At 36.9% G+C, this 27418-nt stretch overlaps 1 protein-coding gene across 5 annotated transcripts in view; it reads right to left on the bottom strand.

Annotated features, from left to right (window-relative positions):
- Window positions 1-11093: 11093 nt before the first annotated feature.
- Window positions 11094-27418, bottom strand: part of UBR5 (ubiquitin protein ligase E3 component n-recognin 5) — a 135221-nt gene continuing 118896 nt past the window's right edge. For 4 of the 5 annotated variants that reach the window (XM_044245186.1, XM_044245181.1, XM_044245185.1 and 1 more), the window contains 11 exons: window positions 25953-26064; window positions 25243-25387; window positions 24219-24349; window positions 22789-22849; window positions 20594-20769; window positions 20294-20378; window positions 18860-19015; window positions 18328-18441; window positions 16620-16764; window positions 14913-14998; window positions 11094-11703 (listed from right to left, as the gene is read on the bottom strand). In XM_044245186.1, the coding sequence (XP_044101121.1) occupies window positions 11491-11703; window positions 14913-14998; window positions 16620-16764; window positions 18328-18441; window positions 18860-19015; window positions 20294-20378; window positions 20594-20769; window positions 22789-22849; window positions 24219-24349; window positions 25243-25387; window positions 25953-26064 (1424 nt within the window). In that variant the 3' untranslated portion in view covers window positions 11094-11490. The remainder of the gene's footprint in view (window positions 11704-14912; window positions 14999-16619; window positions 16765-18327; window positions 18442-18859; window positions 19016-20293; window positions 20379-20593; window positions 20770-22788; window positions 22850-24218; window positions 24350-25242; window positions 25388-25952; window positions 26065-27418) is intronic. The other variant, XM_044245182.1, reaches the window with a different exon arrangement.

Genomic DNA, 27418 nt, shown 5'->3' with positions numbered 1-27418 from the left:
TTTGTATATAACATCTGCATGCAGCAGTCTATATTACGTAGATGGTATTTAAGTTTAAACCTGTTCTTTACTCTTCTCCTCCACGTATTTTAGGTATGTGGTGTCATATTTCATATCCTTTTATTTTATGAGTTCCTTGACTGTTTTTATAGAAATATTTATTTTTACTGCTTTTGTTTTTCCTAACTTCATACTATAATTTTTTTTCTTTTTTGGTCTTTCTGTTCCACTCAAACAGTCCCCTTTAATGTTTCTTGCAACATGAACTCCTTTAGTTTTTGTTTGTCTGAAAAACTCTTTACCTCTTATTCTATTCTGAATGAAAGCCTTGCTAGATAGAGTATTTTTGGCTGCACATTTTTCCCTTTCAGCATTTATATATTATGCCACTTCTTTCTGGCTTGGAAAGTTTCTGCTGAAAAATCTGGTAGCCTTGTGATATTTCCTTTGTATGTAACTGTCTTCTTTTGTCTTACTGCTTTTTGTTTGTTTGTTTTAATTTTTATTTAAATTCTAGTTAGTTAACATATAGTGTAATATTAGTTTCATGGGTTGAATTTAGAGATTTATTACTAAATAACACCCAGTGCTCCTCATAACAAGTGTCCTCCTTAATACCCATCCCTCATTTAGGCCATCCTCTGCTCACCTTCCCTCCAGGAACCCTCAATTTGTTCTCTATAGTTAAGTGTCTGTCTTGAGGCTTCTAATTTTTTTTCTTTATCACTATATTTTGTCATTAAAATTAATTACAATATGTCTTGGTGTGGATCTGCTTTTGTTGGGGGTTCTCAGTGCCTCCTGTATCTGGATATCTGTTTCCTTTCCCAGATTAGAGAAGATTTCACCTATTATTTCTTCAAATAAATTCTCTGCATCCTTTTCTCTCTCTTCCGGGACTCCTGTAATACAAATGTTCTTATGTTTGATGAAGTCGCTGGGCTCCCTGAGTTTATTCTTATGCATAATTCTTTTTCTGTCCTTTGTCCAGCTTTAATATTTTCTATTACCCTTTATTCTAGGTCATTAATTCATTTCTCTTCTTCTTCCAGCCTGCTGTTCATTTCATCAAGCATGTTTCTCATTTTGTTTATTGAGCCCTTTATCTCTGCTATGTTATTCCTTATCTCCATGTAATGGTCTCACTAATGTCTTCCACCCTTTTCTCAAGTCATTGAATAGTCTTATGATCATTGCCTTGAATTCTCCATTAGAAGGAGCACGTAGGTGGCTCAGTCAGTTGAGCATCCAACTCTTGGTTTCGGCTCAGGTCATAATCTTGGTGTCACGAGACTGAGCCCCATGTCAGTGGGGAGTCCCTCTCCCTCTGCCCCTTCCTCACATGCATCCGTACACACTTCTGTGTTTTTTCTCTCTCTCTCAAATGAGTCTTTTAAAAAATTAGTAAAAAAAAATAAATAAATTCTCCATTAGGCATATTACTTATATCTGTTTCACTTAGATCTCTGGCTGTGACCTTGTCTTGTTCTTTCGTTTGAGACAAATTACTCTGTCTTCTCATTTTGTCTGAGTCTCTGTGTTAGGAGAGCTACGTCTCCATTTCTTGAGGGTAATAGCTTTATGAAGAAGAGGTCCTATGGTGCCCTGCAGTGTAGCGTCCTCTGTTTTCCGGGGCCTGGTACTTCCTGGAGTGTCTCCAGTGTGTGCTACATGCACTCTGTTGTTGTGTCCTAGCTGCTTTATCCTTCAGGCCAGTCACCTGCAGAGGCTCTGTTTGCCTGTTGTGGACATTTGGGTGTCTGGCCTGAATGTGGTACATTTTAACTAGATGTGCTCTGGTTTGCTTGTGAAATGAGACCTGTAACTGCCGCCAGAACCAAGGCCTTAGGAAACTCCCAAATTGAGAGACCCAGTATTGGTAGGGGTTTGGGTTGGTCTTCTCGGTAGGAGGCGTGCCAAGCTGGGACCGAGGCAAACATGACTAAGAAGGGCAGCTCCACTACAGCTGGGGGATGGGGAGAGGGGCTTGGTGCAAGCAAGTTAGTTGACAAGTGTCCATACTGTGCTGTTTCCACAGGTGGCTCTGTGTTTATGCTGGGGGGTGGGGGAGGGAAGTGGAATCTGCCAGTTCCTTTGTTCCAAGAGGGATCGCTCCATGAATGCTGCTTCTTTGGGACATGCTCTGAAATCCACAGGTAACCTCCCTGCTTTTTGCCCCAGGCACTGTTCAGAGTGCCATTTCCATGCTGTAAGTCTACAGGCTCTTTTCCCTGCCTCTTCTCCAAGAGCAGCCCCAATGTCCTCCAAGCTCTTCCAGACCTTTAAAGCATGCTGACCTTTAAAACTCTAGGCTTTAAGCCTTGCTGGTTGCAGGAACCCACAAAATTCAGGCCCTCTCATTTTCCAAGCCGGTTGCTATGGGGGCTCATTTTTCCCCATGTGCTTCCCTGTGTGTGAGTCTGTCTCTCTCCCTTTTCTGACTGTGGTTCTCTCCCCACTGCAACAGCCACAGTCTTTTTCTTTCCCAGACCATATCTCCACACTTCTACCTTCTTTGATGTGGTCCCTTCTCTACCTTTAGTTGTGGAGTTTGTTCTGCCAGTTTTCAGATTGATTTCTGGGGTATTTAGGATGATTTGATAGTTATCTAGTTGTATTCATGGGATGAGGTGAACCTAGGGTCCTCCTTGCAGCCACCATCTTCTTTTTCTGTCCCCTATTATTATTATATAATGCCCTTTTTTTTCTCTTGTTACAGTCTTTGTTTTAAAGTTTGTTTTGTCTAAAATAAGTATTGCTACCTTGACTTTCTTTTGGCACCTATTTGCTTGATAAATGTTTCTTCATTCCCTCATTTTCCATGGGGGTCTTTCAGTCTAAAACAAGTGCCTGGTTTGCAGAGTTGGTTAAGCATTCAACTCTTTATTTCAGCTCAGCTCATAATCTCAGTATTGTGAGATCAAGCCCTGCATCGGGCTCCACTCTGGGTATAAAGCTTGCCTCAGATTCTCTTTCTCCCTCTCCCCCCTGACCCCCCCATCTCTCTTTCTAAAAATAAAATGAGTCTCATGAGTCTCTTGCAAGCAGCATATAGATGGGTCTTTTCTTTCTTTCTTTTTTTTTAAATCCATGTGGTCACCCTGTCTTTTGGTTGGAACATTCAAAGTATTTATTGCCATTTTATTACTTGTTTTGTGGTTATTTCTATAGATTTTGTTTTCCCTGATCCTTTCTTGCACACTTTTATTGGTTTGTTGGCTTTCGTTAGTGATACACTTGGATCCCCTTCACTTTATTCTTTGTGTGACTATTACTGGTTTTTGATTTGTGGTTACCATTAGGTTTGTATATAACACCTGCTGCATGTAGCAGTCCATATTAACTTAATGGTCACTTAAGTTTGAATCCATTCTTTACTCTTTACCCTCCCATGTTTTGGGTATATGTTATTATATTTTATATCCTTTTATTTTCTGAGTTCCTTTACTGGTTTTTTTCATAGAAATATTCACTTTTACTGCTTTTATGTTTTTTGCATTTCATATTTTCAGTTATGGTCTTTCCATTCTTTCTACTCAGAGTCCCCTTTAATATTTCTTGCAGGGCTGGTTTAGTGGTCATGAACTCCTTTAGTTTTTGTCTGAGAAACTCATTTCTCTATTCTGAAAGAAATTTTTCTTGGCTGCAGGTTTTTCCCTTTCAACACTCTCAGTATATCATGCCACCCCTTCTCGTGTATAGTTTTTGCTGAAAAATACACTGATGGTCAAGTGGGGTTTCCCTGGTATGTTACTGTCGTCTGTTTCTTGGTGCTTTGAAAACTTTTTGTTGCTACTTTTTGCTATTTTAATTACTCTTTGTCTTGGTTTGGAGCACCTTTGGGGGGATTTCTTTGCCTCCTGGATCTGGATCTCTTTCCTTCCCCAGATTAGGGAAGATTTTGGCTATTATTTTTTCAAATAAAATTTTCTGCCCCTTTATTCCTGTCTTCCTCTGTTGAGATCCCTGCAATGCAGATGTTACTTTGCTTGATGGAGTCTCTGAATTCCCTAAGACTATTCTCAATTTGCATAATTTTCTTTCCTCTCCTTTGTTCTGTTTCTTTTCTTTCCATTACTCTATTTTCCATGTCATTAGTTTGTTTCTTTGCTTCTTCTGTCCTGCTTTTCATTCCATCAAGTGTATTTTTAATTTCATTTATTGTATTCTTGATCTCTGATCAAGTTAAGGGTTGCATTGATTTCCTCCACTCTTTTGTACAGTCCAGTGAGTATCTTTATGATTATTACTTTAAATTCTCTATCTGGGATATTATATATATTTCACTTTGGTCTCTTACTGTGATTTGATCCTATTCTTTCATTTGAGAGATGTTTCTCTGTCTCATTTTGCCTGGCTTTCTGCATTTCTTTCTCTGTGTTAGGAAAGTCAGCTTCTTCTCTTGCTCTTAACAATAATAGCTTTATAATGAAGAGGTCCTGTAGTGCCCTTCAGTGCACCAGCCCTTGTTCCCCAGGGCCTGGCACTTTAGTGGGTGTCTCTTGTGTGTTGTAGGCACTCTGCTGTGGAGTCTTGGCGTCTTTTCTTCTTTAGTTATCTACAGAGGTTTTCTTTGCCTATTGAATGCAGCAAGGTGTGTGGTGGTCTGCTTGCAAAATGAGACCTGTCCCCACCATTGCTGGAAGTAAGGTCCCTCAAATTTGTCAGGTTGCAGATGTGGTGCTGGCAGGGTTTGCACTGGTCTTCTGAAGAGGAGTCCACAGTGCTGGGACTCAGGCAAATGTGATTGGGAAGGGTGATTCCAAGGCAGCACAGGAAGATAGGGCTTGGTACAGCAAGTTAGGTAATCAGTGTTGGCACTGCACTGGTTTCTGCCTGGATGTTTATGCTGGGTGATGGGGAAGGGAAATGGCACCTGCCAACTTGCCAACTTTTTTCTTCCTGGAGGGGTTCTCCATGATCTCTCTCTGGCCATACTCTGAGATGAGCAAATCATTCTCCCTCCCATCTGCCCCTGGTGTTTTTCACACTGCTGGATCTACTTTGTATCTGCATGGGCTATTTGTAAGGGAAGGAATTGGCTTCCTAATGCCTTCCAGGCTCTCCCAGAGCTGAGCCTGCTGATTTTTAAAACTCCAGGCTTTAAGTCCCACTCATTTTTGAAAAAGCATGAAACTCACTTTCAAAGGTAAATATTACAGAGAGTCATCCTTCCCCTCTGTGGGCTCCCCAGTGTTGAAGTCTGTTTTCTGCCCTTCTCTGTGCCACCAGCCCCCTCCCTGCTGTAGATAGCCATGATCCACTTTGTTCCCAGACTGCATCTTCACCCTTCCTATCTTCTTCAATATGGCCTCTTCCCTGCCTTTTAGTTGTGAAGTTTGTTCTGCCAATTTTTGCATTGTTTCCTGGGTTACTTTGCTGATATGGGTGTTACCTAGTTCTACCTGTGGGAGGAGGTAAGCTTATATTCCTATTCTGCCATCTTCCCAGCTAACCTGGTAGTTCCTTTCTAATTTGAAGGTGTAAATTCAGGGGAGTTGACAAATGAGGTGTAACAGTTCAGGGCATAATTGAATAACCTAAGAGGCATTGCCTTGTTATGCAACAGCCATCAAGACATTCATAGACCCAAGGAGAACAATAACCACTACAAAGATAAATCTTGTTGGGCAAGCCACTTCCACTAAGGTGGCACTGTTAATGGATTCATTCACAAGGATTGTTACATTTGCCCATTCAAACCAGGGATCAGTTAGGTTTTCTCCTAACTTGGAAATAAAAAGTTGTTCTAGGGATGCCTGTGTTGCTCAGTGGGTAAAGCATCTGCCTTCAGCTCAGGTTGTGATCCTGGGGTGAGTTCTGCATCAGGCTCCTTGCTCAGCAGGGAGCCTACTTCTCCCTCTGCCTGCCACTTCTGCTGCCTGTGTGAGCACTTGCTCTCTCTGACAAATAAATAAATATTAAAAAAAAAAAAAAAGTTCTGAATTCTAGAGGTTACTCCCCTTAGCAATGGCCTGGGAGATATAGATGATGGTGTTATCTTTTCAGGTCAGTACCAGAGTAAAGGAAGGAACATATGTTTAGTTGAAGTATGAAGTCTTGGAGTGTCTGGGTAGCTCAGTTGCTTAAGCATCCAACTCTTGATAAAAAAAAAAAAAGTAGGAAGTCTCCATCTGGTGTCATAGGAGGAAGCAGTCTACCTCCCTGTCAGCTACTTCTCTTCCTAGTCAACTTGATTTGGAGTTCTCCAGCTTTTGTACAGGACCAGATATCCAGATGAGATGTGTATCCAGGGTTCAAGTGCCTGAAGGTTTATTGTCATCTAGGTAGTGAGAAAGACTTGGTATTTCCCTTGGAAGCCTTCTGGCCCGGGGGTCTTGGTGGTTGGGAGATTTTTGATGACTTTTTCAATCTCCTTACTGGTTATGGGTCTGTTCGGGTTTTCTATTTCTTCCTGGTTCAGTTTTGGTAGTTTATATGTCTCCAGGAACGCATCCATTTCTTTCAGATTGTCAAATTTGCTGGTGTATAGTTGCTAATAATATGTTCTTATAATTGTTTGTTATTTCTTTGGTGTTGGTTGTGATCTCTCCTCTTTCATTCATGATTTTATTACTTTAGGTCCTTTCCCAAAGTAATAAAAGGTGGGTCCCACCTTGCTGTGTACCAAAGATTTTGAACAGTTGTATTTTCATTTTGTTTCCATACTTTTAAAAATTCTTCTTTAAGCAGGAGTGGGGGTAAGGAAGTTCCCTACTAGGTAGATTTCTGTTATTTTTTATTGAGTCTGAAGGAGAGAGGCCAGGGAAAGGTGTGAGTATTCTTTCTTCCCCATATCACTTCCATTTTTGTTTTTTCCTCCTACTTTGATGCATTGGTCATAGATCGGGCTATCGCAACTACAAGGGCTGGAAGCAGGGGTGATTCTTAAGCAAGAAACTGTAAAAATAATAAAAACAGTCCATCAGTTTTACACCTGTGTAACCTTACCTTGTCTGAACAGAAGTCGACTTGAGGGGGAGGGACTTGCTAGACTAGTACTGATGCCTGCAATCTAGAGAAGCACAGTGGCCAAACCTAATGTCCCTTCCAAAGGTGGAAAGGTTTGGTTATAAATGGAGAGAAGGAAAAACAGTAGGTATGAGTAAAAGAATGAATAAATGAGTTATATAATGAGGGAAATCTAGTATTACATTCACATCTAGAAAGCAGCTCAGAATAAGAGATCATACTGCATCTTAGCTTGATGACACCAGCTGCATGAAATGGTGAAGGCATATATTTGACACCACTTCTACTTTTGGAACCTGACAAGATACAATGGAAGCGTGCAAACCTGAATGGTCTTGCCCTGGGATACATTTTTCATATGATAGGATGATGGACTGGAGTTATTAATGACTGGGACTCTAGTAATATGCTGGTTATCTTCTGAACTTTTTGATTGATTTGCTATAAAAGTATCCATGTTTGAAGACCCAGGAGTGGAACTGTGGTATTGTGATTTATAGTAAGAAATATGTATTTGGTCTTTGTTCTTCTTTCTGGCAAGTAATTCCTAAAACCCTTGGAATTTAAGTGATGAGAGTGGTAAAGTTATCTTTTGTTATATTAATGAGGTAACTTCTGGACCACACCTAAACATGGAAGCTGGTTGCCCGGGGGAACCCCATGTAATTCATTACAGGGTTTGAACTTTCAGGTCCACATGCACCATGCATGTGCACACACATGCTTCCAGAAAGGGGAAGGGTGGTGGGAGGTTGAATCAATCAACAGCTAATGATTTAATCTTTGTAATGAAGGCTCCGTAAAAACAGAAAGGACAGGATTCAGAGAGCTTCCAGATTAGTGAACATATAGAAATGCAGGAAAAGTTGCATGCTTAGAGGGCATGGGAGCTCCACACTCTTTAATGTTTTATCCTATGCTTATCTTTGATCTGATTGTTCCTGAGTTACATCCTTTTATAATAAACCAGTGATCTAGTAAGCAAAATGTTCCTCTGAATTTGGTGAGCCACTCTAGCAAATCATTCAAACCCAAGGAGAGGTTTACAGCTGGTCAGTTAGGAGTACTAGTTAACAACCTGGGCTTGCAACCCACATCTGAAGTGAAGGGCAGTCTTGTGGTACTGAGCCCTTGACCTGTAGAATCGGATGCTATTCCAGGTAGTGTCAGAATGAGTTAAATTGTGTTAGTACTGGTGCAATGCTTGATGGAATGGAGGAAATCCCTTACACACACACTGGGTATCAGAACCGTTAATATCAACTCACTCACTTCTAAGCATACCTTCCACAAAATAGCCCAATGCCTGGTGGTATGGATGAAATCCCGTACACACACGCACACACACACACATTGGGTATCAGAAACCTTACTGACCAACTCACTTGCTTTGCTAATAATCATACCTTCCACAAAATAGTATAGCCGTGTTTAGGGATGCAAGCTCCAGAATACCTAGTATCCTATCTCACTTAAGCACTTATTAACTGTGTGAACTAGGGCAAGTTGTTTAAACTGTGTCTAGTTTCCTGAGGATGGCAAGGCCCCCATCTTATAGGATAAAAGGAGATACTATATGTAAAGCACTTGACAAAGTGCCTGGCACACAGTAAGTACTGAATAAAATAGAAACTTCATGTTGCAGAGTCATGGCAATGCAGTAATTTTTTTAATTTGAAGAGAGGTAACAAGATAATTTGCTTCTAGAGTATCTTGAGTTGAATAAACAACACATTTTAAATACATCTCTCCATCAACCAAATGATGTTTAGGGAAGAATTAATCTCTGTCCATGCCTACCTGCTTAAACACTGAAAATATTTTCATTCAGTATATTAAAGATACTTCTAGCAAGTCCTTTATTAGGAGAAGAACCTAATCCTGGATGAAATGACTGACAGGAATATTTTTCCATAAGCTATGAGTAGGAAAACTTGGCTCTAAGGACAACAAATGGATTTCCATTAGTGAAAAAGAACGTTCTTTGGGCATTGTTTCAGAATCACCTAGGATGCTGTTTTAAGAATAAAGATTTCTGTACTCCACTGAAGACTTACTGAATCAGAATGTGATTGAAAGAATGGGCAAAGATTAGGAAATCTGTACTAAAAAGCTATACCAAGGAATCTTATGCATAGAGTAGCAATGAGAACTACTACCTCAGGGAAAGATCTGTTTTGGGTTCAGACCTGGAAATCACTGGCTACCTTTAAACAGGCAGAAACAATCATCTTTAGAAGAGAAATGTTCAGGGGCAAATATTAAATGGTGATATCATACTATTAAAAACCTCAAGTCTGTCTCAGTAAGCTATTATACTATATAGTCAAGATAACTCAGAAGGTTTAGGTGGGGGGAAAGGGTAAAAGTAGCAAAACTTTGAAAACCCCTTGGTAAAGTTCATTCTTGGTCTTCTCTTCCTAAATTTGTTTTCAATTCTATTAGATTTAATCACTAAACAAGACCAAAAGAGAACTTTATTTTACATGACTTTATTTTCCATTTAGAACCATTTTATGCTTTACTTAAAAAAAAAAAAAAAACTCACTCTGCTTTTAATAGTCCTAAAAGCATTTTAACCAAAATCTTGATTTAGGAAGACTTAAGACATTGTGCATTATTTTAAATATTTTCATTCTTTCAATAACTATTAAAAATAAGTTCACAATTAGGGTTTCAAATGTCCTAATCATATCTAGTTTGTTTTCATTTAATATTTTATCAATCCCATCATGTGCATACAGAAGTTAAGGTGATATATAAATTTTCTTTCAGACACATTGATGATAATTAGCTCTTAATCTAATTACTATTTCATTTATTCAGAAATAGCATTTAGACCTAAAAACCAATGTCTTACTTTGTAAAATAACCTTTGGTTAATTTACACAAATCTAATACAGCATGTTGTGTAACTTTTAAGTAATACAATGAGTTTCACTACTATCATTTTAGTTTTTAATATTTATTGTGTCAGCAGGGCTGAGAATATCACATGGTTCAGTCTTCTGCAGGAAGTTATATAATAAAAGCATAGCGCCTTTGAATATGAAAACATCCCAAAGGCCAGGAGTCCTCTTAAAGGAATTGAAAGGTAGAGATTTCAGAGAATTTTTCTCATTTTCAATATGTAAAGTGACTAGTCTGTCACTTTTTGAAGACTTAGTGAGAAAACCGTGTTCCTTATGCCATTGAATAAAGCTACTAAAACCACAAAATTTAGATATTGGTCCTAGGCTACATAATTAATGGGTCATCAAAAAAGAACCTGTCACTTAGTTACTAAGTATAAGTGAATTAACTTCCTATGCCAAGTAAGGGTCACACTTCACGTCCCTCATTTGTAAAAAAGAAAAGGTGGCCTGGCCAGTGCCATTCAGGATTCTCTGCTAACTGTAAAATGTGGACTGATTTTCTTCTCTTTCTTATAGTCCATGTGTATATAAACTTTTCAGTTCTTTAAATCAAAAATTCTTATGCACATAACCATGTTGGTGTATTACCCTTAGTTTAAAAATGTACAACTACATAAATAAAAACTATTGTTTCTTCAATATTACTTGACATTTCTTCTGTAATTTCTTTATTTAAAAAAGTAAATGTAACAAGATACTTAAAAAAGGCTAGATACAAAAGTAGTTAAGCTGCTCACGAACATTTAAAATTTTCCAAAATGTATCTTCAATAATCATGATCTTATAAAACATTTTACAGTTATCAGAAAGTGCCCAGGCTGAGTTTACATAACTGAAATACCTTAGTACAAATGTCTAATTAGAACTGAAGTGCAGTAACCTCCTGACTGACTGCTCATTGAAATAGGGATACAAAGAAAAAAAAACTGATTGTGATAAAGTACTGTGCATTGGCCCCATCATATGTACAAAAAAGTGCCCTTACTCAAATGAACAAATTACATGCAAAATATTAGTGATATCATTTAATATCCTAGAGCTCAATGCAGCTAAAATAAACCGCAATAAGTGGTTTTCATAGGTAAAAGTGATTTCATCTCTAAGATCTGAATGTCCAGAACTTTTTACAAGTTCCATATACATGATACACAATTGCAGCCAACCACAAATTAAACACCATAAAAAAAGTTAAAATGAAAACACAGAACATACTTAATTTTTTATTTTGAAATTCCCTATTCCCTCTATACAAGAACCTTTGCTGAAACACTTTCCACAAAGGCAGCAGTGAATTTTCAGAACATTTTACATTTTTCCCCTCAGCAAAAAGATAAATCACAGTGTAAATTATGTTGTTCTGCTGTCATCTTTGGCTGGGGTTAGACCCAGAAGTTGCCGACTAGCAAACCATTAGTCAAATGTTGCTAGTGCTCCTCAGGCCTTTTAAGCTACAAACTCAGCAAGGAATGTTTGCATTTAATCTCTTTAAGGTACCACCAGGGGGGTGTGACAGCATTAACTTCCATAAACTTTTATAGACAAATGGAAAAAAATCTACAAAATTAGCTAGTAATATTACACAGCAATACACACTTTTTATACTCTACACAAAACCAAAATTCTTGGTCTTAATGGCGAGTAGCAACTTCTGTTTGAGAATCTGTTTAGAGGAATAGAGGGGGACGTAAAGTCGAGAAATACAAGTGTTTGCAGTAGGAAGATGTTGGTCATCTGGTGGTCTTATTGTGATTGAGGGCATAGGCTGGAATCCTTCTTCACTGGCTGGTAATGATGGGCTAGAGGTCCAAAAGTAAACCTAAACAGGAATATAATAATTACAATTTTGGCTTTTAACAGATTAACATTAATTCTGGCAATATATACAGAGAGCCCTGTTCTTATGTTAAAACCTAAAGAGGGATATTATTTTGTACTGGGTTTTAAATTTATTTCTTATACTGAAAAGGTTCAGGGTCAGAAAAGTAAAAAGTGTCAGGTATCTAGAAAAGTGACTGTTTCAAGGGCCTCAATTTATCTTGGGCCTTTCCAGTGGCTTTTAAAGTATCTTTTAGGGGAAACAGGGCACAAGACCTCCAAAAAAGTTTTAAAATTCACACAGATTATTGGGCCACCTGGGTGGCTCAGTGGGTTAAGCCTCTGCCTTTGGCTCAGGTCATGGTTTCAGGGTCCTGGGATCAAGACCCACATCTGACTCTCTGCTCAGCTGGGAGCCTGCTTCCCCCCACCACCCCGCCTGCCTCTGCCTACTTGTGATCTCTCTAATAAATAAAAATCTTTTTAAAAATTTAAAAAGATAAAATTCACACAGATTATCAAAAAAGTTGTTTTGCATTTTATCTACCAGCATATTTTCAGTGCTATATTGTGATTCAGGAATAATTTTATTAAAGTGTTGGGGAGTATCTACTGTACATAAAATCCATGCAATAAGCCTATTAACAATGAGTTTTACTACACATCTATTTTGTGTGACATTGTGTATATAAGATAAATGTTAACTTCTGTACTTTTTATCATTCCTCACTGATCTATACATACATACACACATTACATTCTTACATTGCCCAGTTCCTATTTCTTAAAGGTAAGGCTTTTTAAATCTAATGCATTCCAAAATGCACAACTAAAAATACAAATATAGCCAATATCCCAAAGTGACTAGAAAACCTAAATGAAGTACAGTTGACCCTTGAACAACATGGGTTTGAACTACATGAGTCCACTCACATGTGGATTTTTTTTTTTTTTTAAAGTAATCTCTACACCCAATGTGGGGATCAAAGTCACAATCCCAAGATCAGGAGTTACATACAGGTACCCCACATGCAAAATTTTTTTTAACAAATCACCACAAAATGGACTATAAATATATTTTCCTTATGGTTTTCTTAACATTTTTTTAGTGTACTTTAAGAATACAGTTAGAAATAATACATATATAAAATATGTGTAATGGACTCTTGTTACTGGTAGGCTTCTGATCAATAGCAGGCTATTAGTCAAGTTTTGGGGGGAGTCAAAAGTCATACTCAGATTTTCAACTACATAGTAAGCTGGTGCCCTTAACCCTTACATCATTCAAGGGTCGAATGTAATCTGCTTTCCTGAAGAATTGTTTTATGCGAAATCTCTAACTTCCATAGGAGGAGGCAGAAAAAGAATCCCTGCTAAGTGTCTCTTCAAAGAATTTTATAAAAGATGCTCTAAAGATAAAGCTGGTCCAATCGATACTCATTTTACATATAAAGAACAAACAAAGTGCTTTTCCAAAGAGGAGTATGATTAGCCAGGGTAGATATAACTACCACTGCTGGACATCCCAAAAGTTGGAAGAAGAGAAATATAGTAGAAGACTTTTCAGAACTTTTACTAGTAAACTGTAACTAGGAGGGGAATAAACTTATGTAGTCTTACCCAGAAGCCCCAAATACCCTATAATTTTCAGTATGCTCTGAATAGTCTCTTATGTCCTTCCACTCTTATCCTTAGACACATCAGGATAAAACCAACAACTGTGAAGCACTCTTCCCAAAAGAGGAGAGGGAAAAGTCCCCTTGATATACTACTTAAGCCCTACAAATAGAGAAGTGACTTTCACAAATTAAAGCTGTCCATAGGAAATTCTGAGGCCCTTTCCAAAGGGAGATCTTCTTTCTTTCATTTCAAAAACTGAATAGCAAATTTATCTTCCAGTAGAAGGCAGAAACTGCAGTGAAATTTAACTTGATTGATAGAACTGAGAATTTACTGGTTTAAAAACAGAACATTACAACTAGGGGATTAAAAAATAGTCCATTAAAACCTTCAAATTTTATAGTCAATCATTTGTTTTTGGTACATCTTACAGAACCGATATCACCCCTTTCTTAAAGAAAGGGTACCTTTCACAGGTACCTGAATCAAAAACTGACCACAGGTGGTAGAACCCTAACGATGAAACCAAAAAGGATAGATACAGTATTAGCACTGGCAGAGACTTCAGGATCCGAAAGACTGGGAAAGCTGCATGGAACCAAGTATATGGAATCTACCTATGGAACGACCTCAGTGGAAATTACCACAGTGGCTAAAACCAAGAATAGAACCAACTGACAGGATTAGCAATAGAACTGTCTCCCTACAGAACAGAAATACTGGAAGGCTCCTGGGACCATGTAAAAATTAGAGAGTCCTAAATGCAGAACCCCCCCCCCAATAAGTTAGTAACTCAGTTAAAAGTAAAGGGGAAACTCCCCAAGTTTCATGTTTTCCCACAGAACTATTTTCCCTCTCAAATAAAACTGGAGGATATTTCTAGAAATTGGATCATTTTTATATATTCCACAAGTAGTCTGGTTTTAGTTACTAAGAACTAAGGCTGCTTTGACAGGAAAAATTTTTCAGGGAACCATTAAGGAATAGGAGTAGGAAGGATATCTAGGATTTTCCAGGTTAAGAATGCCTTTCAAGACTAATGGACAGGTTGATTTGGTTTTATACTCAAGGGTGGATATAGATTCCATTGACCTGGTAAACTTTTCACAGTGACTAAAGTTTATATTATCTAGTTTATGATTCTAATTAGTAGATAAGATTGAAATCATAGATGTAATACCCACGTATCACAAGCTATGTTATTCCAAGTAAACACAAAGCAATCAAGATATTATTCAAAAATTTTGCGAAGACTTGCCACTGGTCAAAAGGATTAAGGTATATGAAAGGTGTAGCCAGCATATATAAGCACTATAGGGAAAATGAAACCTGTCTCAACAATTAACTGGTATTATCTTCCGGGACTAAAGACACTATAGCAATATCTAAATGCGTTTTACTCTGTTTACAGGCTTTATTAATACTTCAGGTTTTCAGTTCTAGAGTAGAAAAACTAAAACTGCCTTATATTTCTGATTTCCTTAGCCAAAATTAAAATGATCAACCACTGTTTGCAAACTTAAAAGGCTATCATACACAGCATTATAGAATTTCATTTCTTCTACAAACTTCGTGAAATTTTTGACTTACAAGATCTTGTCGTTCAGTCATGCTCATCTTCTCTACTATTGACCAGAACCAACGCTTGAATTGCAAGAGCTTCTCAGCATTTTCTCCTAAGAATGAAGAGTATAAATCCAGTATACTATATCCATTGTTATTTTAAAATACTGCTTCTTATAAAAATAGCTTAAAATTGAAATGTTATCTAGGATCAGAGGTCTAATTCCTAATAGAATTAGGACCATTTGCATAATGGTCCTATTCATTAGTCAATCCTGACTTAAGATGACCAAGAAAAATGGACTACCGCCTCAAAAATGATAATCACATAGCTTTAATCCCATCTGTAATTCATGATTCTTCTCATGAACTAAAATCAGGACTTCAAAATTTTAATGAGTTTACAAATCACTTGGGGGATCTTTCTAAAATGCAGATTCTCATCTACTAGGTCTACGGGGAGAAAGGAAAGGAATGGAGATTCTGCATTCCTAAAAATCTTCTAGATGATGCTGATGCTGCTTATCTGAGGATTAAATTTGGAGGGGCTTTAGATATTTATTTTCCCCTCTTAGGTTTTTGGTTTGTAAATGAGACAAATTCTTATCTTACAAGTACTGAAAACTGTATTAAAAAGTAGCACAGGGGGGCGCCTGGGGGGCTCAGTGGGTTAAAGCCTCTGCCTTCAGCTCAGATCATGATCCCAGGGTCCTGGGATCAAGCCCCGCATCAGGTTCTCTGCTCTGCAGGGAGCCTGCTTCCTCCTCTCTCTCTGACTGCCTCTCTGCATACTTGTGATCTCTGTCTGTCAAATAAATAAATAAAATCTTTAAAAAAAAAAAAAAAAGTAGCACAGGGGCGTCTGGGTGGCTCATTGGGTTACAGCCTCTGCCTTTGGCTTGGGTCATGATCCCAGGGTCCTGGGATCGAGCCCCACATCGGGATCTCTGCTCAGCAGGGAGCCTGCTTCCTCCTCTCTCTCTCTCTGCCTATTTGTGATCTCTGTCAAATAAATAAATAAAATCTTAAAAAAAAAAAAAAGTAGCACAAAAACTATTATACAATGAATCTATACGTTGCCAAGCACAAAGAAAAAAAAAAAGAGAGAATTTATCCAAATAACTCTGCAAAATGTAAAAGGGAAAAAACTGGTACCTTCATGTACACAGTAATTATGACCTATACCTGGAATCCTCTCATAAGGACTTTCTTGGAGCTTCCAGTGTTTTATTGTACAGTCACAGCTAAAATTCTATTCTTAGGACTTTGAAAACAGAGATGCAACAAATCAGGCCCTGAAGATAAATGTTATTCTAGGAGGATTATCACTACCTGTTGTTATTCTCTCTAGATTCTCCATGTGTTTGTATGTTGTTAAATCTTTGTAAGTGAGCTTTGGGGCCGGTTCTACAAAGCAAACATCTAATTCTTTAATTAGAAAGTCAAAGAGAAATTAATTGGGAAACGCCAATAGAATTGTCACATGGATTATTTTTTCTTACTACATAAAACTTCTTTTATGTAGTTGCTCACCACAAAGAATTTTTACTTGTATTTATACTAAACCATATATTCTTTAAAACCTAAGAATTAAGAATAACCTAATGCTAAGGCTAGTCCAAGTGTATCTTAAAAATGTAGGCAAAAAACTTTTAAACATCTGAGTAACATAGCATTTCTAAGCCCCATAAATACATCTATTTTATTCCTTAAAACATTCAAAAAATTTCATACCTGATTCATCATTGAAAGAGGTGAAACTGATCAACATCTGCACATTAACTTCACCACAGCCATTTACCAAAAGCCTAAAATCTTCTGCTGTTAAATCCTCTAATGAATTTTTTGGAAGCACATCCAGTAGACCTTTCCTCATTGCCTATAGAATATTTTAAAAATTACCTTTTTATTAGTCTCGGTACTGTATTTTCCATGTAGCATTACTGTTAAAGCCCAATATCTAATTTTAGACTAAGAATACTAGTTCTCATTTTAAGCCAGAAAGAAAAATTAAATTCTGTATTTTGAATTTAATAGATTCAAAAGAGGCAGAGGGGGAAAAAAAGGCAGCGTGAACAGGCTACAGGTTCGAAAGTGAAATAGTATTGTTTTACAGGATTTAACTGACCATAATTTAATTATGTTAATAAAAAGCTAGTCTTTAAGTAAAAATATCTTCAATGTGTCAGACATGCTATCCTGTCACATCCTATGAAAGGTATCAGAATGATAAATACAAATCTGAAATCCAGAACCTTACTGAGCAATTACAGTGTGCCAAGAAATGTTCTAAGCACCTTACATTATTAATGCATTTAATTTTATCCTTATTTTGCAAAGAAGGGAGCCAAGGCACAAAGCACTTAAGTAGTTTGCTAATGTCATATAACATTAAAGAGTGTTATAGCCATGACTTGAATCCTGACAGTATGACTTCAGAACCTGCACGATTATTTGCAGCACAGGAATTAGAACACTTGACAAGGGACACCTGGGTAGCTCAGTCGGTTGAGTATCTGCCTTTGGCTTAGGTCATGATCCCAGGGTCCTGGGTTGGAGTCACGCCAATGGGCTTCTTGCTCGGTGGGGAGCCTGCTTCGCCCTCTGCATGCTCTATCTTTTTAACAAACAAAATCTTTTTGACAAACACAGCAGGCCTGATGCTGCCCTTTAGAAGCCCTCACTGGGCTCCTTGGCTGGCATCTGGAAACTTGGCTTTACTGATACAGCTATTCTGAATGCCTGGAGCAGTGAATCTGCTGCATTAGCTTGCCTAGACTACTTGTGCAAACAGTGTGATTTATGATGAATTTCCTCTAAGAGTCTGAATTTCAGTAATCATGGCTGGATGCATAGGGAGAAAATGCTTACAGGATTGGCCTCCAGGGGAAAAAAAAAAAAAAAAAAGACAACGACGAAAAACCTAGGCTTCAACTCTTAAGCAGGCTTCTCTAAGCACAAACACTGTACATGTGTTTCTATAATTCACTGCTGAAGGAAAGAAGTATGTTCTCTGTGACAGCCCACAGCCTGAGAGAACTTCAGAATTCCTCCAGACTTGGTCTCATGTACTTTTTCCTTTGCTGAGTTCTTTTGCTATAATAAGCCATGACTCTAATTGCCTTGGAATCCTTCTAGTTGGTCACCTAGACATGGGTGGTCAAAGGACCCTAAAGCAGTGGTCATTTCAGTTCCACAAGAATCCTTTCTGAACTTTACTCACCAAATTGACTTTCAGATGATTACATGGTTTTTCCAAATAGTTTTACTGAAAAAAGAGTGCTTGGTCTGGAGCCAGGTTAATTTACATTGTGCATAAATTAATTTGGTTTAAAGTTTTAACCTTTCGTAGGCAAGCTGAATATAGTCTGAACTAGTTTACCACACATGAAGACACAAAGAGCCTCATCAAATCAAAGAACACTTTCTAGAAAGTACTCACGTGTAATGGCTGTTCTGCAACTACCAACATTCTATGTTCTGCATATTTCCGCACATACTCATATACATTCTGGGGAGTCACTGGTATATTTACACCATTAGGAATAAGTTCAACCTGTAAAAAAATTTAGCATTGCTATTTAAAAGTGATCTCAGGTTAGTCAGATCGAGCCCTGTGTCTGGCTCTGCACTTAGTGTGCAGAGTCTATTTAAGAGTTTCTCTCTCCCTCTGCCTACCCTCCGCTGTCTCTAAAACTTAAAAAAAAAAAAAGTTTAAAAAAGTAAGATGATTCTGTATCTGACAAGTATCTAAGAGATGAAAAAAAAAAAAAAAAGTACAAAAAAGTCTTCTACCTTTCAGTCTGTCTCATTAACTCTCCATCTCTGGGTACCTGTCCAGATATGTACTGTGGTTTTTCTCTGTATGTTTTTGTGTGTCTCTTGTTCTGTCCCCATCTAAATTGTCTCTATAGAAGCAAAACAAACTAACCAAATTATCTTGCCAGAATCAGAAAATTATGTATTTGCTTTACCTGTCCTCCACCCTCTTCTTTACACAAGTCAATTGCAAATGCCAAATCCATTGCAGAGAAAACAGCATCAGCATCTGAACTCTGAGAAGCGAGGATAAGTTGCCGTAAACTCTCATACATCACAGGATCAAAAAAAGCAAAATCATGCCAATTGACCTAAGAAAGTAATCATATGAAACAATTATGAAATATCTTTACTGAATTTTATTTAATTTGAAGATATAAAGAATATGCCACTAAATATAATTGATTTGAAGAGGTAAAATGTTAATCTTTGACTCTGATAATTAACTTTCAAAATACAGTAAGATATATTTTGAAAAAAATTTAAGGCCAATAGTGGAGGGATTAAGTTCCAAAACAATTTGCAAAAACCTGCACTTATTATTAAACAGTGATTATGCTGAGCAGCGGGTCCTTAGTATATACATACTATTTAATCTTGATTATAATAAAAAAATATAGATTATTCTAGATGACGAATCTGATGCTCAAAGGAATTCAGTAACTTATTGAAGGTCATATCATTGGGTTAAACTTGAGTCTATTTGATTCCATCTTCTCCCCAAACCGTGTTAAAAAGGCTCAATGCATCAACATTTCTGAGCTGTGGCTGAGCTTTAAATCCAGTTCTTCTTTGCACAAGAACATTTTTGCTGGAATACTTTAAGAATTCAATAGGGTCAGAGTTTACATCATTATATGTGTACATGCATACAAATGTACACACACATTTATATGATATGAATAGAAAACTATTCATCTGTGGGTTTGAACAATGTTAATTCGTATCATTTGCATGATATAAATTGCTGGAAAAGACTACAATATTACATTGTTTTGTGTCAAGTAATTTCTTTTTAATACCATTAGGAACACTGGCAGTTGTGTTTTAAATCAAAAGTTGCATAATTAGTATTACACATAAATTTTAAAGGATGTGGTCTCCCCCTCCCCATATAAAAATAATGTGTAGGCAGACTTCAAAGCAATAAAGAAATTATGCTAATTCTACCACTCAGAGAGAAATATTAAGCATGCTATGCTGTATTTTCTCACATTCTTTTGTCCCCTCTCCCTCCTGCACATCTTACATATATCTTTGAAGCCAACAACACTCTTTTCAATAAAATACTACTTCTACTTCTACCACCTGTTTGAACAAATAGTAATAGTTAAAATCTATTAAGCACTTACCAGGCACTACAGTTTTACCATTTTGCAAATGGGAAAATATGCCATAGGTGTGAGGGGATTTGTCTGCATCAAGATCCAGGTCTGTCAGACACCCCCAAACCCACCAGTGTCACCCATTCCTGCATGTATTGAGATTATTTTTTCCCATGTCATTAAATGTTTGAAAATGCTTTATAATGGCTATAAAAGGAAATTTTTGCAATTGTAAAAGCAGTTAGGTTCATTAAAATCACTTACTTTCCTACCAAGCAACACTTTAATTACATGTCTATTCAATGTAATAGGACATAGTTCATTCTGTAACAGACATAGTCCAAGAATCCTAAAAATAAAAACAGGGAAATATATTTAAATTTGAAAGTAATTCTAAAACACATATAACCCCACACATACATACATAATATACACACAGTATTTTGAGAATTCTACAGCCTCATTTCTAATCAGTATGAAGAACATATACACATTTTAAAAACGATTGTTTTAGAAAATCTCAAACTGAAATTGTTAAAAAATTTAAGATTAGCGTTATTTTACCTGCCAATGTTTCTGAAACAATTCAACCTTGCTTCTGTGTTTTTGCCAGGCCTTGGAGTATAAAATCCTCTTTTTCCAGGTTGGTAAAACAAAGGGGCATTATCGTCACCATCGTCTGTATCGTCTAAATCCATATCTACAACACTTCGACTAGAGCCATGACGCTTTCGGTTTTCCTAATAATAAAGTATCAGGTTAAGTCCCAAGTTTTTTTTTTTTTTTAAAGCTTTTATTTATTTGAGAGAGAGCACACATGCATACAAGGGGGGTAGGGAGAGAGAGGGACAAGCAGAGTTTGCACTGTGCGTGAAGCCTGATGCAGGGCTCAATCTCAGGACCTGAGACCATGACCTGAGCCAAAATCAAGAGTTGGACACTTTACCAACCGAGTCACCCAGGCACACCCCAAGACTGATTTTAAAAACAAAACATATGAAGTAGTTGTCTAAAATCACTCAAAGGGAAGTCAGGTAGGTAAAGCAATGTTTATATTTAAATGTAAATTTTTTAATTCCTCTTTTCAGAACTGTGATACTTATATAAAGCTCATACCTATTAAATCTTTAAATTCTCTGTCCATTTAAAATCACTAATGAAACTGGTAGCTTCTTTCACCCTAATTCCTTAAAGATAATTTTGCTGGATATAAGAATGATGAACCATTGTCTTCTGGCTCATACCTTTCTGATGAGAAAATCCACTGTCTTTCAAATCACAGTTTCTCTATATGTAAAGCACTGTGTTCTTTGCTTAGTTTTACAGCAGTTCAATTATAATACATATAGACATAGTTTTCCTATTTAGGGTTCATTGACCACCTTGAATCTATAAATCTTGGTACCAAACGTGCGAAGTTCTCGGCTGCTATTTCTTCAAATATTCTCCTGTACTAGTCCTTCCTCTTCTTCCAAGTGCTTTCAATGACACGGATGTCTGATCTTTCATTATGGTCCTACAGATTCCTGAAGTTGTTTCTTTGTTCGAAATCTTCTCTCTGTTCTTTAATTTGTCTTCAAACTGACACTTTCCTATCCTCTTCATTGAGCTACTGACCTATCTACTGAATTTTTTTTAGAAAAGTTGTACTTTTTTAACATTTTTCTTAAAGATTTTATTTATTTATTTGAGAGAGAGAGAGAGAGCGAGCATGCGGCAGGGGAAGCAGGCTCCTCGCTGAGCAGGGAGGCCCAGTGCAGGAGTTGATCCCAGGACTCTGGGACCATGACCTAAGCCAAAAGCTTAGCCACCAAGGCATCCCTAGACGTTGTACTTCTAATTCTAAACTTTTCCCTTGGTTCTCTTTTACAGTTTCTATTTCTCCGCTATGACCTCTTTCATTCAGTTCACTAGTGCTTAACTTTATCTCCTATTCTATCAGATAAAGATACCCCCATCTCCTAGAATAGGAGATAAAGTCTTTGATAATTCCAACAAGTAGGTCATCTTAAAGTTAGCATCTACTGGTTCTTTTCCCAGGAGAACTGGTGGGTCTTGTCTGGTTGTTTGTATATTGAGTAATTTTGGAGTGTATCCTGGCCTTTTGAATATTAAGCTGTGAACTCTGGGTCTTGTTAAAATGATAGGGACAATGTTGATGTTTTGGGGTTTAGCAGGCAATCACTCTGGTTAGATTCAGATTGGAAGTGTCACCATCTGTGCACAATGGTTCCAAAAACAGATTTTCAAAGCCTTTTATTTTTTGGGTCTGCCCTGCATTTGCACTATAGATAGTGTGGGACCTGGACAATACTACAGCTCAGTTCTAAAGCCTTCTCTATTTTCCAACTAAGACCGGAGTTGAAGAGATCAGCTTTCCTCTCTACCCTAAAACAATGCCATGCTACCTGTTAATCAATTTGACCACCTTCTATCGTCTGTGTGCTACTATCTACTTTTCAGAATACTCAGGCAGTTCCTTTCATATTTTGTTCAGTTTTTAGTTGTAATCAGTAAAAGAGGTAAGATTGTATTGGGTCGCTCTACCATGACTGGCACTGAAGTGTTTGGGGAACTAAAAAAGCCTTCCTTACTGCCTCTCCACAGGTCTCATTTTCTCTGCATCTTTGCACTCACTTCTTCCTTGAGTTAAGCACTAAGAAATTCATGACATCTCTAAAATTAAAGCTTAATTCAGACTGTGCTAAATTGGGAGTTCCAAGTGCTGTTTATTAGCTCATGTACAGAACATCTCTTACCTGTACCTTTTCTGAGGAGTCTAATAATCCAAGATCCAGGATACTATCAGCTCCATTTTCCCTAAAAACAAATCAAAAACCTTTTACATCCCAGACAATTGAGGCTTCTAGAATTTAGTGTAGAGAAACATGCATTTGAATTTATAAAGATTTATAAACACATTTATTAAAGGCTTTAAAGAATATCCAAGACACATACTTGGAACAATTATAGGAACAGTGCAATTATAGGAACAGAGAAGTCAATACTATGTAACAAAAAAAATTAGATACTATATGTGTGATTCAAGATAATGAGCTAAGGGCTATCTGATTTACAACAAAATAATGCAGCTTCATAGGGGTACTGAAGCTTAAGCTCACAGGTAGCTTTATAAAAGAACAGAAAATGTTCAGAAAGCATTGCAACGGGAATCAAATTCTTTAGTGTGTTTAATTATTCTACAATACAAATTCACAGTACACTTTACATAGCCAGCTGAAAGGAATCAAAATTACACATTATTTGCATTCAACAGAAAGTACTACTAAATTGGCAATCCTTACATATAAAGGTTTTTTTCAAAATGTACATTCCTTGTAACCTTTTCTATAGTGGGTTGAGCTCTATGGGTGCTGATTACATCCAGAGACAGGGAAAAGGAATGAAGAAATAGTACATAAAAGCCCAGCGAAGAAAAACAGTAATTTCCAACAAAGAAAATAAACCTCTAGCAATAGTCTTTTGACTTGGATGTTCAAAGGCTATGAAATAGGTAAGTGGCTGTTACATTTCACTGCTTAGCCTACCCATTTATCCATTTCTACGACTATATCCAATCTAAGTTCCTGTGCAAGATCATGACTGGGAAGACAGAAATTTGCATCTAAAAAGCCTCAAAATGCATGTAAGAGTAGTCTCAGGATAGAAGGCACAGATAAGTTTGGCCTATCTTCCTGATGTCACTTTTACTTTGTCACCTTGGAAAAAGAGTAACTTAACTATTAGATATTTTTAAATTTTATATTAAAGCAAATATACTACACAACAGAAAGCAGAAATTTGCATGAATTTTTAAGATAAGTCAGGAGCTCTAAAAGAAACTTCACACTTATGGCAAGAACTCAGGGACTACACCCCAGTTCCTTGAGATCTTTGGCCTCTGCCGTTAGGGGTATTCTGGTAGAGAATTTGGGATGTACTTTTTACAAGTTATTTCTAAATATCAGGTATATAAAAGATTTTTAGAACCTAAGTCACTGCTAAAATTCTAACTTTCTAATACATGCAAAACTCAATTGTCTCACTCACGGATTTTAAGCCATCTCTTATAAAACCATTTGAAGTTGTGTACTTTATAGTATACATTTTAAGATATGGTAGCACCTACATCCTAAAAATAAAGTAGTTGATATTTAAACTGAAATGTCTTCCCAATTATATACATTACCGTCCATGTGCTATAATGAGTTCCATGGCTTCATCCACTCTTGCCCTCAGAGAATCTTCACTTGCTAGAAGGAGAAGCAGCTGAGCTGGGGATAATTCCAACAGCATGCCAGTGATTTTACTTGCAAATGCCTGTAAACAACAAACAAAGTTAGTTGCCCTTACTCTCTGAAACCTCTTGTCTAAATCAACAATCTTTTAGCCGCCCCCACCCCCAAAAGAAGAAGAAAATGTAAGACACTTGGGAAACGAAAAAAACTTCTGAACTAGCTAAAGTATTTTATTAAACTGGAAGCTTAATTATAGAGAACTTTCAAAGTCTTGTTAAAGCTAGTTTAAAATTTGTATGACAAGCCTTTCAAGATTTCTGCTATCTATGAATAAACATATAAATACTCAGTTTCCATTTATCCTCCTCAGAGAGCCAGAAACCTTTCTTTCATGTAGGGTAGAAGAAAAGAATGGGAGGGAAGAAGTGAAAGAGGGAGAAGAAAGAAGACTATAATTAAGGCTACGGATTTACTGAAAGAACTATAGCTGGTTTTCTGTTTTTTCTTGCTGTAACATACATGTAATCATGTATAAAGGAAAACAAACACAACTAGTTTGTTTCATAATTTAGGAAAAAAGCCTTTGACAGAACATTCAATATAAAAATCTGGCAATACTTAACAGCAATAACATAGATTATTTGCAGTATGTCCTAGCTACAATTTAACAGATTAAAAAGTCTGTTTCAAAATAACAATTTGTACAAATAAAGGTACAAATTAAATGCACAGGTAATTACTTAAGCACACAAGGAACTTATTAGGTAGAATGCCAACTTAGCACAGGTAGAAAAAACAAATCTCCTTCAAGCTACCCTCCAGCAAATTTTGCTGCTTTCCCTCTTAAGCTTTCTTTTTACTATAGTCCTCAACCACATGACTTGAAAGTAGCTAACATTTTTACAATGCCAACTTTAATTAAAAAAACAAAAATGGCAGAGTCAGTTATGAGGAAGCCAAGTGCACCATACATACTGGCTGCATTGCTTGTACACGAGGATAAAGTCTCTCTCCAAGCGCCTGACGATGTGCCGGCAGAGGATCAGGATCATCACTAGGATTCCCTTCAGAGGCTGGTCGGAAGGGCCTAGTATCAATGGAAAGCTGCCTTCTGAAGTCTCTGTAAGAACAACAAAGCTATTATATCTTATTTCCCTTGTCTGCAAAAAACATCAGCACCACTGGTAACAAAGTTGAAAAACCAGAACATATAGGTAGCTCCCTATGGAATTAAGGTGGTGGAATGCCTAACGGATGATGGTTGGGAAATAAATTTTTTCTAGATGTTGTTACTTCAAAATCTGTAACTTTGCAATGCATAGTTCAATTTGATCCTAAGATTCTAAGGGAGCAAGCCCATAAAATACCAGAAATCAAAAATTCACCCACACTTCCTAGAAATTTTAGTCCAAAGTAAAATGCCACCCACCCTAACAGGAGAAAAATTAAGAGGTTTAAATATAACACAATTTCCACAAATAAAATTTTAAGACAAATTGGGGAAAGAATGATTTTCAGGGTTTTAAAAGCAAAATATTTTAATAATAGTACAGTTTATTTACCCAAATGTTAAAACTTTTTCTAAAAAATAGTACATAATTGAGACCCTCCTATTACAGGCCAGCTCCAATTTCATTCAAAATGGTGGTAGATGGTATTTAGTAAAAGATACAAAATGATCTCACCTATCTCGATCTCTCCGAGAACCTGCTCGCAAGCCACTACTCCTTCTCATTTCCCTTTCTCTCTCCCTTTCCCGATCCCTCTCTCCTCTGTTCCTTAATCTCTGCATTAAACCTGGAAGAAAATTTGAAACAAACTTTATTTAGATACATGTAAATGCAACTACTTTAACTTTGAAAGTCAATGTGAGGACATAAGACAAATATAAGAACTTAACAGGTGAAGGTTATCTCTCTTAGCATTTTTGTTAGTGCCTTTCTCTGATTCTCTGGTTTGAAGGTTGGGGGTTAACTGTATAGAATGTACCCAGCATTGTAATTACCCGGCATGTAACTATTCACTCAGTCATGAATTATGTCACAATTGTGAAATAATATGTAGCAACTGGGGCTGTCAGTTTCACCATAAGTAATGATGAGACTTCTTAGGTGATTTAGAGTCCTATCTCTTTTCTTTATTCTTAGTTTTGGGCATTAAGCATTTATAGACACCTAAAACATTAGCTATTACTATTTTCAAAACGTTGAGCATAATAAGCCAAAGGAAACCAAAGTATGGTTTCCTAAAGAGAATGCAGAAAAGTTTATTCTGAAATGTTACAACTTCCCAGGTCCCCTCATGCACATCTGCCAATTTCTTTTTATTATAAGACTACGGAAAGTCAAATGGTAAAACTAATGATGAACGGCTGGAGTACTCCACACGTCTTTTCATCCTCAATCTTTCTTGGAGCTCATTCAGCCTCTATGATGGCAGTTTACAGAACCTCAATACAGTATCTCTAAAGCCTAGGTAAAATAAAGGATTTCCTTAGTAATTCCCTCCGCCTGAATTATCCACCTACACGATGACAATTCCTGCCCTCACTTTACATGAATCCCCAATTACAACCTACTTAAAGGCATTTGTAATTTTCACAGATTTTTTTATTTTAATTTGAAAATTAGCAATAATCCTAATCCCTAAGTACTGGTCCTCAAGGAGGTGTAACTTGAGCCAGGATGTTAAAAAGAAAATCTTATTACCAAAAAAACAAAGTCTTGCTAAATTATACAGTAACATTAGTAATACAGTTAACCAATCTACATTTGCTTACGAGCTTCTTATTTCATTGGGGACTGGTAGCAACTGCAAATTGTACTCTGAATAGCACTGCTCTAGAGAACAGTATTTTCTTAACCATCTATGCTAATTAAATACAGGGTGGTGGAAATCTGTAATGTGCTCACTGATTTTTTCTATTACTGTAGAGCTTAAAACTTCCCACTCTCCAAACATTTTAACAACTGAGATGAGAAACTCACTATTGCAGTCACATTTATGAAACTAAGTGGGGCAGTAAAAGAGCAGTGATGAACTGTTCATTAGAGTAGTTTAAACAAGAGTAAATCATTAATCTAGAAAAAAATTGTATAAAAATGCAAATTGACACTAAAAGTTCTCCCATTATAAATATACAACTGTGATT

Source organism: Neovison vison, chromosome 4, assembly GCF_020171115.1.
Source record: "Neovison vison isolate M4711 chromosome 4, ASM_NN_V1, whole genome shotgun sequence".
Classification (NCBI taxonomy): Eukaryota; Metazoa; Chordata; class Mammalia; order Carnivora; family Mustelidae; genus Neogale; species Neogale vison.
This window is presented reverse-complemented; position numbering and strand designations above follow the sequence as displayed.